Source organism: Cetorhinus maximus, chromosome 6, assembly GCF_964194155.1.
Source record: "Cetorhinus maximus chromosome 6, sCetMax3.hap1.1, whole genome shotgun sequence".
NCBI lineage: Eukaryota > Metazoa > Chordata > Chondrichthyes > Lamniformes > Cetorhinidae > Cetorhinus > Cetorhinus maximus.
This window is the reverse complement of record NC_135884.1, coordinates 67,926,667-67,945,052: the sequence shown is the minus strand read 5'-3', so window position 1 is coordinate 67,945,052 and position 18,386 is coordinate 67,926,667. Positions and strand designations below refer to the sequence as shown.

Here is an 18,386-nt window from a genome sequence, read left to right as displayed (position 1 = left end):
CACAAGCTTGATCAAAGATTTGGAATGGGAATTACTACAGGAAAGGTGGGAGAAAGATAGACAGACCATGTTCTACAAAATATGGAATGTACAGGTGGGAATTGACAGAAGCAAGTACCTGGTGCCCTCTTGCAGTGACAAAACAAGAGGTAATCGTCCTTACAAACTACAAAGACCATTTGTTGCCAAGACAGTGTATCAACAATCTTTCTTCCCAAGGACAATGCCATAGTGGAACAAGCTGCCAAGGGAAATAGTCACAGCCCCAGCACTTGAAGTCTTCAAGGATCATCTTTAGATTGCTTCTATTTCTAAGTTTTTTTATTACCATGACTACCACATGAGCAGCTTATGTCTGGTTCAGCTGGCATTGACCACATAAATGTTGGCAGAATATGGATGTTAGTCTGTGATACTGACACAACAAAAGCAGGAGTAGATAGGTGCTAACCGCTAAGGAATTTATTAGTCTTCAGTCACTTTTTAAAATTCCCTCCTCCACACTGATCTTAAAATATTCTGTGATAATCATTGTACTGTAATTGGTAGTAAAATATTAACAGCTTACTGATAGACTAGCCAAGTGCAAATGGGGAACCTATGAAAGGCACAAATATCCAGTTCCTATCCCAGGACTTTTTTTTAGACTCATGGATTATGCTGTTGTGGTGATTAGATACAGGACAGTGTTGGCACACCCTTGAAAGTTAGATCCAGGAACTACTGGTGGGAGTAACCAGCATTGCTGAACCCATGAGAATATCTGAATCCAAATTTATAAAACCTCTATAATTTGTAGTTGATCTCCCTTGGTGTTCAATATCAAATTTCAGGAAAAAGTTTTTTAACTGCTACCAGAACATAATTTTTTTTTAAACTGTCACCTCTTTGATTGTAGACCAGCAGAAAACAGATTCCATTAAAAGCTCACCATTGCCTCACAGTGCGGACAGGTCTACAGAAGTCAAAATGGAGGATGGAAAAGAGTCCCCGGGATCCTGTGACAGGAAGGAGAAATTTTCAGGGAGCGGAAGCAATGAACAAAATATTGCAGAAAAGTATTCCCCTAAGGTGAGTGACTGACGATTATTGCGATAACTGGAAGGATTCAGGTAGATAGGAAGGTAATTTCACTGTCCTGTGAGGTTCTGAACCACATGACAAAGAACGTCCCAGGTTTCATCTTCAGTCTATATTGAATTAGGTGCATGGGCAGTGGTAAGGACCCCACAGTTAATCTCACTGCCCCAGGTTAGGTAGAGGTAAAGTTAACCAGAATTCCTGCACCTCCTACTATCAGTAAGCCTTGCTGGATTGTGGACATTGAAAGGCAACAGGTCTAGGTAATGGAAGATTGCTGGCACCCATGAACTATACCCCATCAAAAGAGACATTAGGTTCAAGAGAGGAGAAAGGAAAAGAAAACTAGTAAAATGCCAACAGTTGTGCTGTTGCAGGTGTCATTCCCTTATTTGAGATGGCTAGAACCCAGTGTTGCTGTATTACCTTTACAATTACTACAGTAATTACGTTGATCCCATTGCTGCTGTCTACAGTAATTACGTTGATCCCATTGCTGCTGTCTCCTGCAGGCACAGTTCTGAACAGCTAGGGTGGGAAAGGAAGAGAGCTCACCTGATTCTCCAAGCATTACTTGCTTACAGGGACAGTAACCCAAGTTAATTTGCCATGTGCAATGATGGCGGTTCATTTTTGTACATAGAGAATGAAGGAGGAGACAATCAGTGAGTAAACAGGATCAAATTACTTTTACTCTTGGGAGCTGCGAATAGACACATTTAGTGAAAAACATAAGTTTCAACAATTTTATTTCTAACTTTTTACACTTTCCCTCTTAGCAGGTGTGAGACAGGGAGATGGCATAGTGTTTATTATAAGATAACTCTGTTCTTTCTGGAAACATAGTTCCCTTCCTCTTCACTAGTGTTTGTGTTTTTCTAGGAGCTGCTGGCCTTATTGAAGTGTGTGGAGGCTGAGATCTCTAACTGTGAGGTATGCCTTAAAGAGGAGGTGGAAAAGCGCAAGAAATACAAGGTGAATAGAAATGACACCTGCTCCCTCCCTCTCTCTTGCTCCCACTGAATGAATACACTGCTTGACACCAAACAATTTATACTATCAGTTACTTAATGTCAAACCTCACACGTTCTTCAATGACCACTGAGAAAGGTGTATTCTTGGATCAGTGATCCAGCTCAGGTTACTGGGTATGACATTTGATTTTGGCAGTGTTAGAATGGTCGATAGCAAATTGGTCACCCATTTTGGACCCTGCCCAAATTTGTTCTCAGTTGAAGTCAATTAGAAAGAAAACTAGATGGGCGGTCAGTTCTTTTCATCATCCTCCCTGACTTCATGTGAGGGAAAAACTGAAGTAACAATGGGAAGGAAAATAATTTTTGATGTGCTCGGTTTGCAGTTCAAACTGCTCTGAGCTATAAAGCCTGACAGCCATTAGGTAGGATGTTGCTGGGCATCTATATATTAAATTGTCACCCGTTTATTTGTTTTGCAAACCTTTTTATAAACAGTTTCTCAATGACATTTTTGTGTTACTTTTGAGCAGATTGATGATCAGCGAAGAACCCACAATTACGATGAGTTTATCTGTACGTTCATCTCTATGCTGTCTCAAGAAGGTAAGGGTCAGTTTGCCAAAGCCTTTGAGGCTGTTTGAGTTCCTTTTCAATTGGGAAGAGCATTGCTACATCATATCATGGATGTTAGTTCTAGCCTCACCTGCCTGTTTCTGTATAGAGGTATCTGGCTGCAGTCTCAACACCTTTGCATCCTTCAAGGTGGCACTTAATGGGACTAATCCCTGACTTCGTACATGCAGTGGGGGTTCATTAAAAGCTGGGTTTTTTTAAGTTAACTAATGTATTGAGTCATCTTTCTGCTTTGGATAGAGTGAGACCTCATTGTGCAAGTGTTACTTGCTCCCTTTCTCAACCCAGCCCCATACTCAGTCAGAAGTATTAGCAATAACACCAAGTATTGACTGTGAAGTTTAATTGTGTTATGGTAGCAAGGGAATTGGCTGTATAGCCTTCTACCCTGGGCTCGAAACCAATCCAGATGGCATGAAAATTCTGCGCCCCTCCCCCTCCCTCAACCACCCCCATAGCTGCCCTCTGTTGGCTATACTGGAATTGGCTTGGGCCCTCATTTTGGGACAATCTTACTTGAAAGCGCCTCCAATCGACTGTACTGGAAGTTTGAAAAGTGGTTTAAAGAGTGTTCTTCGGACAGCAGTTACTGAGTAAGTGGGGTGTTACTTTGCATGCAACCTGAGAATATTGACTCTAGAAATCAGATGATGTTTCAGCCCCCAGTGCTAAAATTCTCTTGCCTAATGAACACAGAATTTACAGGAAACCTAGGAGCTGTCTTAACTTAAACAGCCCCTAACTATGAATGATGTTGGAATTGGGAAACCAGTGGACAAGTCCCTAAAGTAGGTCAAAGTTGCTCAAATGGTCTGCAGGTAATGCTGTGTTTAGCATCCAAGCTTATGTGGAGAGTGTAAATAAAAAAAAAAGACATCTAATTCTTTGAATGGAACCACCCTTCTCATGCCCTTCAAACGTTCCAGACTGAACATTTTGGATGTAGTTTGATGTCAATATTGTTCAAAATTAGATGGATTGTACTTCGGGTAGGAAGGGTGATAGGTAATGTGGGGAAAGCCGTGCTGCTAGTCCGCAGGGACATGTTTCTGAACATGACATGGAAAGGTTACTAGGTCAAAGTCACCGTTGGTCAGGGTGAATTCCAATCTAACTGACGAACAGATCCCTGAGTTAATGATCACTGTTATCTAATTCTCCCTATAGGAATGCTGGCTAGCCTTGTGGAGCAGAACATCTCCGTACGGAGGAGACAGGGCGTGAGCATTGGGCGCCTGCACAAACAGCGCAAACCAGACCGGCGGAAACGTTCCCGGCCATACAAAGCTAAGCGGCAGTGACGCTTGCGACAGGCAAGTGCCCAGGCACCTGCGCCTTCAGCATCGGACCTATCCCTGCAAGACTGACGAGCAGCTCTTGTTACTGAGGCGTGCTGGATTCAGCTGGTGGAGCTGTGCGTTCCCATTACAGACACTTGACTGGAATGCAAGACAATTACACTAACTTTGGATCTGGTTTGAAAAATTAAACCGTCAACAGTCCAGCAAAACTTAACACAGGGTTAGTCAATATTGGGGCCAGTGATATGAAACAGCTGCTTTCTAATAGTGGACCAACCATAGACAGAACCCATGTGCTCATCCCAGCACTGTTCAGTGCTTGCAAGCCAGACAGTACCGATTACATGGCAACTGCAACCTTGTTCTGGTCCTCCACTGTGTATACACTGTCTGAATTTGCACCATTTATTCTTTTCTCCGCCCTGGACCTTCCAAATTCAGGCATTCCTCTAAATTCCCTGTCGTCTGTGGAAGTGCATTTATATTGGGGATCGTTTAAAGGACAACTGTTACACATCTGGCCGCTAACTGACTGACTACCTGAAGGAACTAGGTTGCTTGACCTGCGATAAACAAACGTGGGAATAAACAAAGACTGTGGAATAAAGCCCTATTTATTCAGAGGGTAACAGTTACGATTTTGAATTAAATGCGAGTTCAAATTAAAGAGCACTTTTTTAAAAATTGGTTGTAGTCAGTGAATAATTGAAACTGATCTGTATTAAAAGTAGATGATTCCTGTGTTTAAAATGGAAAGATCATTTGGTGTAATTATGTTATGTTGATGGCTGGCTCAGCTCCAGTTCAATGACGCCAGCGATTCCTATTAACCAGAAACTAGATCTGCTGTGGTGTTACTCAGTGTTTGCATTGGTTCTGCTGCAGCCCAGACCTGACTGCAGTCTCCCTATGGCTGAAATACAGCAAAATTACCCAACAATGTACCACATGACTGACACAATAAAACTATTACACCTGTAAGGACACAGAGATACGAGCCTCACAGGCATAATACCTGTAATACTGGTCACCGACACCTTTACAAAAGTTAAGATACAAGTAACCTTGTTATTCCCTCCCCAAAACCCTGTTAACCTACATTATGAAATCTATATTTTGTTCAACCATGATGGATTTGAAATATCTCCTTAAGATGTGTTTACTTTATTTTGAACAATCATTTGCCATGACCAACAAAGGACCAACCATCACCTGACCAACTCCAGACCCAATATCTAAGGTTAGTGTCTCTTACACAGTCCGTTCAGATTCTGATGCAAACATCAGGTCCCCTTAGCAGTGCTAACATTCATTCTAAAGAATTCAGCCAGCTTAGAAGTTTTATTTAATGTCCTAAATACATATAAAAATGGGGGCAGCTGGTTGGGGTGGGGGGGGGTTGGAATTTCCTGGAGAATGATTGGAAGTGGATTATCCCAGAGGTCAGACCTGGCCCACTTGTATATTGATAAATTGTACTTGAGCATAGGAGGCACAGTGGCAAAATCTGCTTACAATACAAGCAGGGAGATTGGCAAACGTCAAGGAGGATTGTTAAGGACCTGAGAAGAACCCAGAAAGAATAGGCAGATGCAATTTAATGTGGATAAGCATTTTGGGAGAAAAACCATGGAATGGTAATATGGATTCAATGGAAGGATGTAGATGACAGAGATAGCTAATGTAAGTGCATAATTCCCTGGAAGTGCGAGTGCCTATAGATAAAACCATAGAAAAGACCAATAGCACCTTGGGTTTGACATATACAGTACAAGAATAATGATTAATTTTATGGACCATTAGGCTACTGTGTGCTATTTTGGCTAGCGTATATTAACATCATAAGTCAGTACAGTATAGATTCATCAGTATGCTGCCAGGGTGGGCAAACCATAGTTACGAAATTTCCCTGAAGAAGAGTTAGAAATGGTGTATCCCAAAGATTAGATCCGAATCTACTTAAGAGTGGTTGCACAGAGTGTCCAGAGTTGGGAATTTGTTGAATTCATGGTGAGTGGATTTCAAAACGAAATTTAGTTTAACATTTTGAATTTAACTTAGAATTTTAACACCTGCAAAAAGAACTGCAAGCTGGTTACCAGAAACTGCCTGTAAGTGGGAGTGAACTATCAACCGTGAAGTGACTGGCTGAATAGGATCTAATTACTGTGAGCAGGAAGCTGAGTCAGTACTAGTAACCCAGAGCAAAGGACATCTCAAACTGGCTTGAAACTATGTTGGAGAGGGAGTGAGAAAGTCCAGTTGGTATGGGCCATGTTGGGACCAACAACATGAATAGAACAGGTAAGAAGTCCTGTTTGGAGAGTACCAGGAACTAAATTAGCATAGGGATCAGGAGACTGGGGAGGTGAACACAAGCTGAAGGAATGGCATGAGGAAAAAGTAGATCCATTTCATGGGATACTGGGACAGGAAAGAATTGCACCATTGGGACTGGCTGCACCTGAACTGGGCTTGGATCAGGGACCTAGTGGAAATGAAGACTTAAAACTTGTGAGGTGGGGAGAGCTCAGGTGGAAAAGGTAGTATAAATAATAGTTCAAGAACATATAGGCTGGTGAATCTTTGGAATTCCCTACCCGAGAAGGCTGTGGAGGCTCAGTCGTTGAGTGCATTCAAGACAGAGATCAATAGATTTCCAGATATTAAAGATATCAAGGAATATGGAGATAGGACGGGGAAAATGGTGTTGGGGTAGAAGATCAGCCATGAGTTGAATGGTGGAGGAGGTTCGAGGGGCCGAATGGCCTAATCCTGCTGCTGTTTCCTATGAAAGGGATGAGAGCAGAGGAAAAGTCAAATTTTGTGCATTAAGGACCTATGGTAAAGGGAAACTGAAAGAGTTAAAATAATTAAACCAAGAGGAAAATAAGAAATGTAGGAGTAAAACAGAGCTGAAGGACTAGTTAGTGAGTATATACCAAATAAGCATTCTTCATACAAATACACAGGGCATAAGGAACAAATTGAATGAATTGCAGGTCAAATTTAGAGGAGAGGGTATGGCATGCTCGCCATTTCTGGACATGGTTGCAAGACAGGACTGGGAATTAAATTTGCCAGGTTATAAGGTCGACAGGAAAGATGGGGAAAATGGTAGAGGATGAGGAGTAGCCTCAATGATTACTTCAATGGTAAAACAGAATCATTGAAAGCAGTGTCAATTTTCTTGGTATAATTAATAGAACAGGATGTAGGACTATTGAAAATTGTGTATAGGCCTGGTAGCAGTTGTGAAGTGATAGATTGTATTCATGCAGAGATTAGACAAGCATGTAGCAAAGGCATATGATTTTAATGGAGGATTTTACATTTCATATAGATTAGAATAAGCAGACTAGCACATATCAAAAAGTTGGTGAATTTTTTGTGTTGAGGGTAGTATTCTGCAGCAGTTTGGCCTGGACCCAACAAGGGACATGCCATGTTAGATTTAGTAATGAACCACATTTAGTTAACAGAATGTGAACATTTATCTAATATTGATCATAATATGATTGAGTTCACTGTACTGTTTGAAAGGGACAAATGCAAAACAGCTACTAAGATTTTGAGCTGATCATAGAGACTGAGCATGGATTTGTACAGGGTAAGTCATACCTGATAAATCAGATTTTGAAGAGATGGGTAAAGCAGTGGATAGGGGAATATCTATGGGTGTATATGAGCTTTCAGAAAGCATTGATAAAGACCCTCAAGAAACTGTTGGTTAAAGTTGAAGCTAACATAATTGAAGGCAAATTATTAGCCTGGTTTGAAAATTGACTGAATTGCAGGAGAGAGAATAAGGCTAATGGACAGGTACTCTAATTAGCAAATGTGACTAGTGGCATCTCACAAGGATCATTTATTTATTTTTTTCAAGGTGAGCATTTCTTGCCCATCCCTAATTGCCATTGAACTGAGTGGCTTGCTAGGCCATTTTAGAGGGCAGTTTAGAATCAACCACATTGCTGTAGGTCTGGAGCCACATGTAGGATAGACTGGATAAGGACAGAAGATTTCCATCCCTAAAGGGCTTTAGTGAAGTAGATTTTGCAACAATCAATGATAGTTGTCATGGTCACCATTATTGAAACTAGCTTTATATTGCAGGTTTATCAAATTAAATTCCACCAGCTCCTGTGGTGGGAATTGAACTCATTTAGACTGGGCCTCTAGATTACCAGACCAGTGACATTACCTCTATGCCACCATCTGTGTTGGGACTCAACTATTTGCCATATTTATTAATGACTTCCATGATGGGACAGAAAGCCACATATCCAAATTTGCCAATGACACCAAAATAGGCAGCAATGTAAGTAATGTAGATGGAAGGATAAAAATGCAAAGAATTATTGATAGATTAAGTGAATAGTCAAAATCGTAGCAAATGAATTTCAATGTATGTAAATCTGAGATTTCTAAATGGTGAAAAGCTAGAAACAGTGGAAGTCCAAAAAGATTTGGGTTTCCAGGCAGAAGACACATTTCAGTTATGCAAATCCCTAGTTGGACCACACCTGGGTACTGTGAATAGTTCCGGGCACCATATCTTAGGAAGGACATATTGGTCTTGGAGTGCAGAGTAGATTTACCAGAATAATACCTGTACACAAACTAGGATATTCTCTGGGAATTTGGAAGGTGACTGGAGTTTTTAAAAATATTAAGAGGAACAGATAGGGTAGATGGAGAGAAACTGTTCCTGCTGTTTGGGGAGTCTAGCACTCTAGAGCCAGACCATTCAGGAGTCAAATTAGGAAACACTTCTACACACAAAGGATGGTAGAAGTTTAGAACACACACACCCCTGCCCCTGCAAATAGCAAATGCTAACTCAATGGGTAATTTTAAATCTGAGATTGACAGATTTAATCTATGGTAGGAAGGAAAATTGAGAAAAGATGGGTTTGCAGAATTCAGCCATGACTCCATTAAATAGTGGGTTAAGCTTGAAGGGTTGAAATAGTCTTGTCCCATTCTTGATGTATATCTTGATGATTTGAGAAACTTGGGATCCTGGAATTATTTCCATTGGAACAGAGAATGGAAAGAAGAGATTTTTTTAATGAAGTTTTTAAATAACAGGATTATAATAGTTTTAACGGAGAAAAACTATTTCCTTTGAGGAGTCTGAAGGAGACTTCAATTTAAAATGATCACGAAGAGAATGGAGGATTTATGAAAATTTCCCCTTTCCATTGTTTGATTATGGAGTATTTTGCCACATGGAGTATTTAAAGCAAAGACTATTGCAGAGAAGATGCCGAGCAATGTGGAGGATGCAGGGCAGTTGTATTAATTTTGAATTACTCCAGCAAAGAGCCAGCACAGACACAATGGGCCAAAATTGCTGAGATCTGTTGTCCAGGTCCTATAGTTAAATCAGCTGAGTATCCCGACACTAGATGCTTGAATTAGGTTTGTATGAATCATACATATTTTACATAGCAACAGCAGCTGTGAGATGAAAGACCCAGGTCCATCTAGTTTAGTTTCTACCAGTCTGTCAGTTGCATTGTGCAACAATAATTGTTGGCTATTTGTGTTAATACGAAACTACAGCCATCTGTATGCACATCCTTAGAAGTGTGGTGACATTGCTCTTTGGAATTAGAGAGACCAACCTAATGGCCCATCTCCTGTTGGAATGCAGTGACCCTCCAGTGGCTGCCATTGGTGTGGTTTGCATCTATCTGTAAATTTTGTAATCTATTGGGGGTGCTTTATCCACTTGTGCACATGTTGGTTTTAGTACAAGTCATGTTTCTCTGCTTCTATGGCTGCAGCCTCTTGGCCTGTTTTGTTCGCCCATGTCTCCCCCCGCCCTCATTTCCCCAGTTTCCTGGACTGATGGAATTCAGCCTCCCTGATGGTAAGTGCTCCCCACCATCAAAGTCATTCTACCTACCCAGAAATCCCACTACATCCATCAATCAGCCCTAGAAGGGATGTGCTAGTGGCCTCCAGGACTCAACTTGACCTATCCTAATATTTCTTCAGCCCTCACACACCACAACTCTTACCCACACGTCCATCAAACTCAACATGCACAGGACCACACCACTTGCCCTAATGAAATCAAAATGAACATTTCTAAACTCTTCATGATTTCTATCAGCAAAAGATCTACTTCAGAGTTCCTCCATCATGGTTACCCCTTAAATCCTGCTCTTATGCAGCCTGCGCCACCTCCACATTACCGTGAAAAAGGATCTTCAATTATTTATTTCATCTCTTCTTACACAGTCCACTGTTCGGTTCTAGGCTGGGAATTCACACACCTTGACCATGGAATTTTTTTTCATTCATTTACGGGACGTGGGTGTCGGTGGCTAGGCCAGCATTTATTGCCCATCCCTAATTGCTCTTGAGAAGGTGATGGTGAGCTGCCTTCTTGAACCGCTGCAGTACCTGTGGTGTAGCTACACCCACAGTGCAGTTAAGGAAGGAGTTCACTGGGAATTCACACACTCTGACCCCAGGATACACTGGGAATTCACACACTCTGATCCCAGGTTACACTGGTGGGGAATTCACATCCCTCCTACTGTGGGGACCCTTTGGTGAGTGAATTCATTTCTCACTTGATTGATAAGGGGATCAAAGGTTATGGGGAGAAGGCAGGAGAATGGGGTTGAGAAACTTATCAGCCATGATTGAATGGCGGGGCAGACTCTATAGGCCGAATGGCCTAATTTCTGCTCCTATGTCTTATGGTCTTATGGATGTTAGCCTGGCTAGTTTGGTCAAACTCTTGACTGAAGATTGTGAGTTCAAGCTTCATATTGTTTGATAATTTTCAGTGGGGGGAGTGCTGCAATTGTTAAATGTGCTGACTTTCAAATGAATTGTCGAACCAAGGCCCTGTCTGCCTGTTCAGGTAGATGTGAGAGATCCCATGACCTTATTTGAAGGCGGGTCAAGAGTCTTGGTTTTCTCGCTAACATTTCTCTCTTCACCAATCCCATTTTCAACATCATAACTGGTCATTCATCTTACTTACCATCTGTGAGAAAGTGATGTGTGCAAGCTGCCTGCTGCATTTGACATAACAACAGTGGCTGCAAAACTAAATCATTGAACGTCATGAGGATGTAATGACATACTTTATAACTACAAGTTATTGCTTTTCCCAGGGTTTTGCTAATTGGAGCATGGAAAAGTGGGAGCTGGATGATATATTTAAACTTGACAACATCAGAGAGAGAGGAGCGCAGTAAATACATGATCAGCCTGTCACCTTTTTGAAATGGCAGTTTGAATTCTCTTTGGTTACATGGTTTATTCAAAATGCATAAAACTTGATGGAAAAGATGTGCTAAAAATGAGAAAAATCAAAACTGGTCAGAAGAAAATACACAGAGGAGCCAGGGCGCTCACAAGGTCTCAGGTCAGGAGTTGCTGCAGTTCACCATGCTGCAGCAGGTTTATTTCGCACTATTGGACCTGAAAGGATGAAAGTCGGTAAACAGTTACATTAGGATTAATAAAAGACACTGACTCATTCAGACTATTGGCATTTTGCAGTCAAGAAAGATTAATCATAATTCAGATTTTTTTTTCTTTAGCCACATTTAAGATGCAATGACCAAATCCCTCACCTCAATTGTATCTGCAATCAAAAACCACACAATGTAGCTTCTCACCCTAGTGGCTTCTCAATCCCTCATTTTTGGGAACTCTGATGGAGTTTCCAGTCCATCTAACTAAGAGAAGCTCAGGTCAGCTCAAGCACTAGGCTGAGACCAGGGGATTAAAAACAAAAACAAAAATACCTGGAAAAACTCAGCAGGTCTGACAGCATCTGCGGAGAGGAACACAGTTAACGTTTCGAGTCTGTATGACTCTTCAACAGAACCACGGAAAAATAGAAAAGAGGTGAAATATAAGCTGGTTTGGGGCGGGGGTGGGGGGGGAGGTTGGGACAGGTAGAGCTGGATAGAGGGCCAGTGATAGGTGGAGATAACCAAAAGATGTCATAGACAAAAGGACAAAGAGGTGTTGAAGGTGGTGATATTATCTAAGGAATGTGATAATAGGTGACATTAAGGGTAGAAAGAAGGACGAGCGAGGTACAGATAGCCCTAGTGGGGGTGGGGTGGGGGGAAGGGATCGAAATAGGCTAAAAGGTAGAGATAAAACAATGGATGGAAATACATTTAAAAATAATGGAAATTGGTGGGAAAAGAAAAATCTATATAAATTATTGGAAAAAAGGTGGATCAGAAAGGGGGTGGGGATGGAGGAGAGAGTTCATGATCTAAAATTGTTGGAACTCAATATTCAGTCTGGAAGGCTGTAAAGTGCCTAGTCAGAAGATGAGGTGCTGTTCCTCCAGTTCGCGTTAAACTTCACTGGAACATTGCAGCAGGCCAAGGACGGACATGCAGGCATGAGAAGCTTGGGACTTCTCTCATCTGTATGACCTGGCACTGTGTTACCTCCAGGGCAGGGGGCATATCACATTGCCATTTGCACAATTACCCATTGTTAAGAATGCAATTACTTACAAAGTTTACCACAGAAATCTCCCTCTATCCAATATCTAAAGCTGCTCAGCTTCATCTCTTCGTATGGATTTGCAAACTCAGGAGGAATCCTAGGCTTAGTGGCTGGATAGGCACCTACCCATTTTGTAAAACAAAAAATATGGCTTATTATTTTCTATGAACAAGTCTTCATCACACAGAAACAATGAAAACCATTTGTAACTGATGCAGACCTGGCTTCAGCTCACTAAACTCATCCAGTAGGTAGTCACTAATTCTCGACATTGCGACACTGCTCAAACAGCCATTGCAGCGAAAACGAGACATTGACTCTTTATAATAGGCTGGAGGTGCTAAACAATGGTGAGAGACAAGGAACTGGGTTATTAAGAGGCAAAGATTAGTGCAAAAATCACAGCAACTTCAATCCATGGTTCCAGATTCCATTTCAGGTCAATATTACTCAGTCTGTTTTAATGGGCGTCATTACATTGCAAATGCTAAATCACGGCATGTTACATTCTTAATGAACAACCATTACAACTTCACCTATCTAAATCACTGATCCCATGCCACACAAAGTAATCACTGACCCCAATCCCATTGACTGTAATCACTGACTGCAATCCCACTGACTGTAATCACCAACCCCAATCCCAATGTCTGCAATCACTGACCCCAAACCCACAGATTGTAATCACCGGCACCAATCCCACCGACTGTAATCACCAACACCAATCCCACCGGCTGTAATCACTGACCCCAATCCCAACGACTGTAATCACCGACCCCAATCCCACCGACTGTAATCACAGAGCCCAATCCCACCGACTGAAATCACCGACCCCAATCCCACTGGCTGTAATCACCGACACCAATCCCACCAGCGGTAATCACCTACCCCAATCCCACTGACTGTAATCACCAACCCCAATCCAAACTACTGTAATCACCGACCCCAATTCCACTGATTGTAATCACCTATCCCAACCCCACTGACTGTAACCACCAACCCCAATCCCACTGACTATAATCACCAACCCCAATCCAACTGACTGTATTCACCAACCCCAATCCCACTGACTGTAATCACTGACTTCAAACCCATTGACTGTAATCACTGACTGTAATCACTGACTTCAATCCCACTGACTGTAATCGCTGACTTCAATCCCACTGACTGTAATCACCAACCCCAGTCCAACCAACTGTAAGCACCGACCCCAATCCTACTGACTGTAGTCACTGACTTCAATCCCACTGACTGTAATCCCTGAACCCAGTCCAACTGGCTGTAATCTCTGACCCCAGTCCAACCGATTGTAATCACCGACCCCAATCCCACAGACTGTAACCACCGACCCCAATCCCACTGACTGTAATCACTGACCCCAATCCCATTAACTGTAATCTCCGACCCCAGTCCAACTGACTGCAGTCACTGACCCCAATTCCACTGACTATAATCACTGACCCTAATCCCATTGACTGTAAGCATCAACCCCAATCCCACTGACTATAATCACCAACCCCAATCCAACTGACTGTATTCACCAACCCCAATCCCACTGACTGTAATCGCTGACTTCAATCCCACTGACTATAATAACTGACCCCAATCCCACTGACTGTAATCTCCAACCCCAGTCCAACCAACCGTAATCAGTGACTTCAATCCCACTGACTGTAATCACTGACCCCAATCCTACTGACTGTAGTCACTGACTTCAATCCCACTGACTGTAATCACCAACCCCAGTCCAACCGACTGTAATCACCGACCCCAATCCTACTGACGGTAGTCAGACTTCAATCCCACTGACTGTAACCACCAACCCCAATCCCACTGACTGTAATCACTGACCCCAATCCCACTGACTGTAATCTCTGACCCCAGCCCAACCGACCGTAATCAGTGACTTCAATCCCACTGACTGTAATCACCAACCCCAATCCCACTGACTGTAATCTCAAACCCCAGTCCAACCGATTGTAATCACTGACCCCAACCCTACTGACTGTAGTCACTGACTTCAATCCCACTGACTGTAACCACCAACCCCAATCCCACTGACTGTAATGAACTACCCCTGTCCCACTGACTCTAATCACTGACTCTGTACTATTTGCACTAACATCGGAACCCATTAATTTACCAGGATTCCAGCCCTAGCCATTCTGTTCTGCTAGCAGTAATTTACTGATAATTATCCTATAAATATATGTCACTAATGCTTCTCCATGTCTGTCAATTTTACATAGATTCCAATCCACTTACTGTCAGGCACACTGAGGGTCAATCCAGGTGCCTGTAAAAATAGAAACATTTAATCATTTTTAAATTTTAGTTAGAATAGAGAACAAACCATTATGCCCAACATACTGATCACTATTCACTAGGGCTGCTCCAACTACCACCCTCTCACTATGTCCCCCAATTTCTTGTACCATAAACTCATGCGGTCTTCTCTTGAACCCATTCATGCTGACTTATTATTGTACTTCTGTTACATCTTATTATCTCTGACTGAGCAGGTCACACCTGATTTCTCTTTGCAGTCCCACCATCAGTGGATTATCCAGATATGATCTTGTACAAAGTCTTCTCGAACCCAAACATGACAGGGGGAATGGTGGGTATTTGTTTATTGAAAGAGTTATCTGCAGATCATGGGAAATCAAAGGATAAAAAGACTTGTGCTCCTATTGCCCCACCACAATCTCAAGTAATTTTGAAATGTGGTCACTGTTGCAATGTAGGAAAAGTGGCAGCCCCAGTTTGTACACAGCAAGCTCCCAAAAACAGCAATGCGATAACGACCAGATCGTCTTAGTGATATTGATTGAGGGATAAATATTGGCCAGGACCCCAAAGAAAGCTCCCCTACTGTCCTTTGAATAATGTTGTGGGGTCTTGCAGACCTTGAGAGAGCAGACAGGGCTTTGGTTTAACATTTTATCTGAAAGACAGTACCTCCGACAGTGCAGCACTCCCTTGGTACAGGCACTGGGAGTATCTGCCTGGTGGAGTGGGACTTGAACCCATAACATTTTGATTCAGAAGTAGGAGTGCTACCCACTAAGCCAGGACCAGAGGGAAGGACAAAAGAGTGAGAGAAGAACTTCAGAATATAAACACAGTTTAGAAGCTTCATTCCATAGTACCCACTAGCTAATTTCAATTTCAGTAAAGCTAGACAAATTGGCAAGGTGAAAAGATGAAATAAATCCTGAATTTTGATTTAAGTTAAAATATAAAAGTAAGACAGGGGACAAAGGTTAAAACTAGTAAAAGAAAACTTTAGGACTGATAGCAAAAAATGTTTCACACAAATAGCTATCAATTCATGGATTGGATACCCAAATAGATTAATGGAGGAGCAACTCTGGAATTAAGGAATAATTGGATGCTGAAACGAGAGTTTTTAGGGTCATTCTGAATTGGTAAATTTCAATAGGTCCAATGACCTTGATCATGATATTTATTTTGCAACCAGTAATTAAAAGCCTTGCCAGGTAATAGAGACTGTTTCTCCGTTGTGTAAGCACCTCTCTCTCAAGAGAAGCACAGAGTAATTCCCCTTGCCGCAAAGATTTGATGAATGATGCAAATGATTTTAGGTCCCAACAACATAATGTGCCTGGATGGCCTTGAAGAGGAAGGATTAAAACCAGATGACACCAAGGGTATAGGATGCCTTGTGCACATCAATAATCCTCCTCCTTCAGGTACCATGCTCTAAGAGGGAGTTGGCGACCATGAACTTCCATTGGATTGGTCCGTGATTATGTTTGGCAAAGTATTGCAGTGGTTTGCCGTTGCCTTCTGCAGTATGGCTGACCAGGAAACTCTCACGCACTTGTCACCTGCCATCAGGTGTACTGGGTGGATTTACAGGCTGATAATCAACCTGTTTTGCCACATTACAAATGCACCTTCCATGGCCACCAAGTCCTTAAGTGGGACTTGAACCTGCAGCTAGTGGCCCAGAGGTGGGGAATGATACCCACTGTGCCACAAGACCTCCTCACGTCAATATGTAATTCTTATTTAGTTGAAAAGGTATTTTTGGTTTATTTTTGGTTGGGGGGTGGGGTGCGAGCATAAATTTCTTTTTGTATCTTTTAGTTTGATTGGATCACAATATTGGTGTCCTAAAGGGGACATTTGTAATTTTTGGGGTAACCCAGTGTCACCCTTCCTGGCCTGGAGGTCCAGCTACACAGCCTGTGGTTGATACAATTACTGCCCCAGCTCCTCTCTGTGCTTGTGTTCTGTGTTGTGTACCATACCTGGTATTTCAGCAAGGTCCAGTGATTGGTTATTGGATGGGGATAAATAGCAGGATCATTTTTATCCCAGACGGATATACTAGCGGAGAATGAAAAGAGGACAGGGAATTAGCAACAGCAATGAAGCAGCGTGGAAGCTAATGGCCACAGAAGGGATGGTCAAGACTTACCATTTGCGCGGAGGGCGACTCTTCCTCTTTTGCATGTTCAGTTCCAGCTACAGCTCAGGACCGGGTACACCGAGGTCAGTTCTTCAGGACCGGGTACACCGGGGTCAGTTCTTCAGGACCGGGTACACCGGGGTCAGTTCTTCAGGACCGGGTACACCGGGGTCAGTTTCAGCCACGGCTCAGGACTGCGTACACCCGGATCAGTTTAAGATACATTTCACTAACCAGGAACCCAAAGCCATAGTGACGCGTGAGTGACAAATGGACGACGTTGTCACTCAGTATCCGGTTAAGCGCCGGACTCCCACAAAGACTGGTCAGTTTCAGACCCCACGCCTCCCCACCTCCCCCCCAACCACAGAGACGGGTCAGTTTCAGACCCCCACCCCCAACCCAAAGACTGGTTATTTTCGGACCCCTACCACCCCCAACCCAAAGACTGGTCAGTTTTGGACCCCCACCCCCAACTCAGAGACTGGTCACTGTCAGACCCTTCCCATCTAGAGACTGGTCGGTGTCAGACCCCTATTCGCCCAACCCAGAGACTGGTCATTTTCAGACCCTCACCCCCAACCCAGAGACTGGTCATTTTCAGACCCTCACCCCCAACCCAGAGACTGGTCATTTTCAGACCCTCACCCCCAACCCAGAGACTGGTCATTTTCAGACCCTCACCCCCAACCCAGGGACTGGTCATTTTCAGACCCTCACCCCCAACCCAGAGACTGGTCATTTTCAGACCCTCACCCCCAACCCAGAGACTGGTCATTTTCAGACCCTCACCCCCACCAAAGAGACTGGTCAGTTTCAAACCTCCCACCCCCTGTCCAATCCAGAGACTGAATATAAGAAATGAAGAGTAGTTCATACGGCCCAACGAGCCTGCTCTGCCATTTAATACAACCATGGCTGATCTTGGGCTTCAACTCCACTTTCCTGCCCACTCCCCATATCCTTTGATTCCCTGAAAGACCAAAAATCTCTCTTTTATCCTTAAATATATTCAATGATGATATGCATCAACAACCCTCTGGGGTAGAGAATTCCAAAGATTAACAACCCTTTGAGCGAAGTAATTTCTCCTCATCTTGGTCCTGAATGATCGGCCCCTTATCCTGAGACTGTGTCCTCCCCCATGTTTTAGACTCCCCAACAAGGGGAAACAACCTCTCAGTGTCTACCCTGTCATTGAATGTTTCAATGTGATCGCCTCTCATTCTTCGAAACGCCAGAGAATATAGACCCAATTTACTCAGTTTCTCATCATAGCACAATCCTGTCATCCCAGTGACTAATCTAGTGAACCTTCGCTCTATTGCCTCCAATGAAAGTATATCTTTCCTTAAATATGGAGACCAAAACTGCACACAGTACTCCAGGTGTGGTCTAATCAATATCTATACCATTGTAGCAAGACTTCTTTATTCCTGTACT

The 18,386-nt window shown here is 42.8% G+C and overlaps 2 protein-coding genes across 3 annotated transcripts in view; one reads left to right on the top strand and one right to left on the bottom strand.

Annotated features, from left to right (window-relative positions):
• bap1 (BRCA1 associated deubiquitinase 1) overlaps window positions 1-4,675 on the top strand; it is a 52,941-nt gene extending 48,266 nt beyond the window's left edge. For both annotated transcript variants that reach the window (XM_078543811.1, XM_078543812.1), the window contains 4 exons: window positions 899-1,071; window positions 1,963-2,055; window positions 2,588-2,660; window positions 3,858-4,675. In XM_078543811.1, the coding sequence (XP_078399937.1) occupies window positions 899-1,071; window positions 1,963-2,055; window positions 2,588-2,660; window positions 3,858-3,991 (473 nt within the window). In that variant the 3' untranslated portion in view covers window positions 3,992-4,675. The remainder of the gene's footprint in view (window positions 1-898; window positions 1,072-1,962; window positions 2,056-2,587; window positions 2,661-3,857) is intronic.
• A 6,413-nt stretch (window positions 4,676-11,088) lies between these two features.
• Window positions 11,089-17,045, bottom strand: LOC144681337 (uncharacterized). The gene is made up of 6 exons (XM_078542931.1): window positions 16,953-17,045; window positions 16,783-16,861; window positions 14,768-14,798; window positions 12,723-12,842; window positions 12,511-12,624; window positions 11,089-11,446 (listed from the first exon to the last, which is right to left on the bottom strand). Exons 1-6 carry the CDS (start codon window positions 16,985-16,987, stop codon window positions 11,409-11,411), a joined length of 417 nt encoding a protein of 138 aa, XP_078399057.1. The 5' UTR covers window positions 16,988-17,045; the 3' UTR covers window positions 11,089-11,408.
• Window positions 17,046-18,386: the final 1,341 nt, after the last annotated feature.

Coding starts and splice junctions, on each gene's coding strand:
- LOC144681337 (XM_078542931.1), bottom strand. CDS start 16,987: ATGCAAAAGAGGAAGAGTCGCCCTCCGCGCAAATG. Junction 16,862..16,952: donor AGTCGCCCTCCGCGCAAATG/GTAAGTCTTGAC, acceptor ATTCTCCGCTAG/TATATCCGTCTGGGATAAAA. Junction 12,625..12,722: donor GTTTAGTGAGCTGAAGCCAG/GTCTGCATCAGT, acceptor CAAAATGGGTAG/GTGCCTATCCAGCCACTAAG.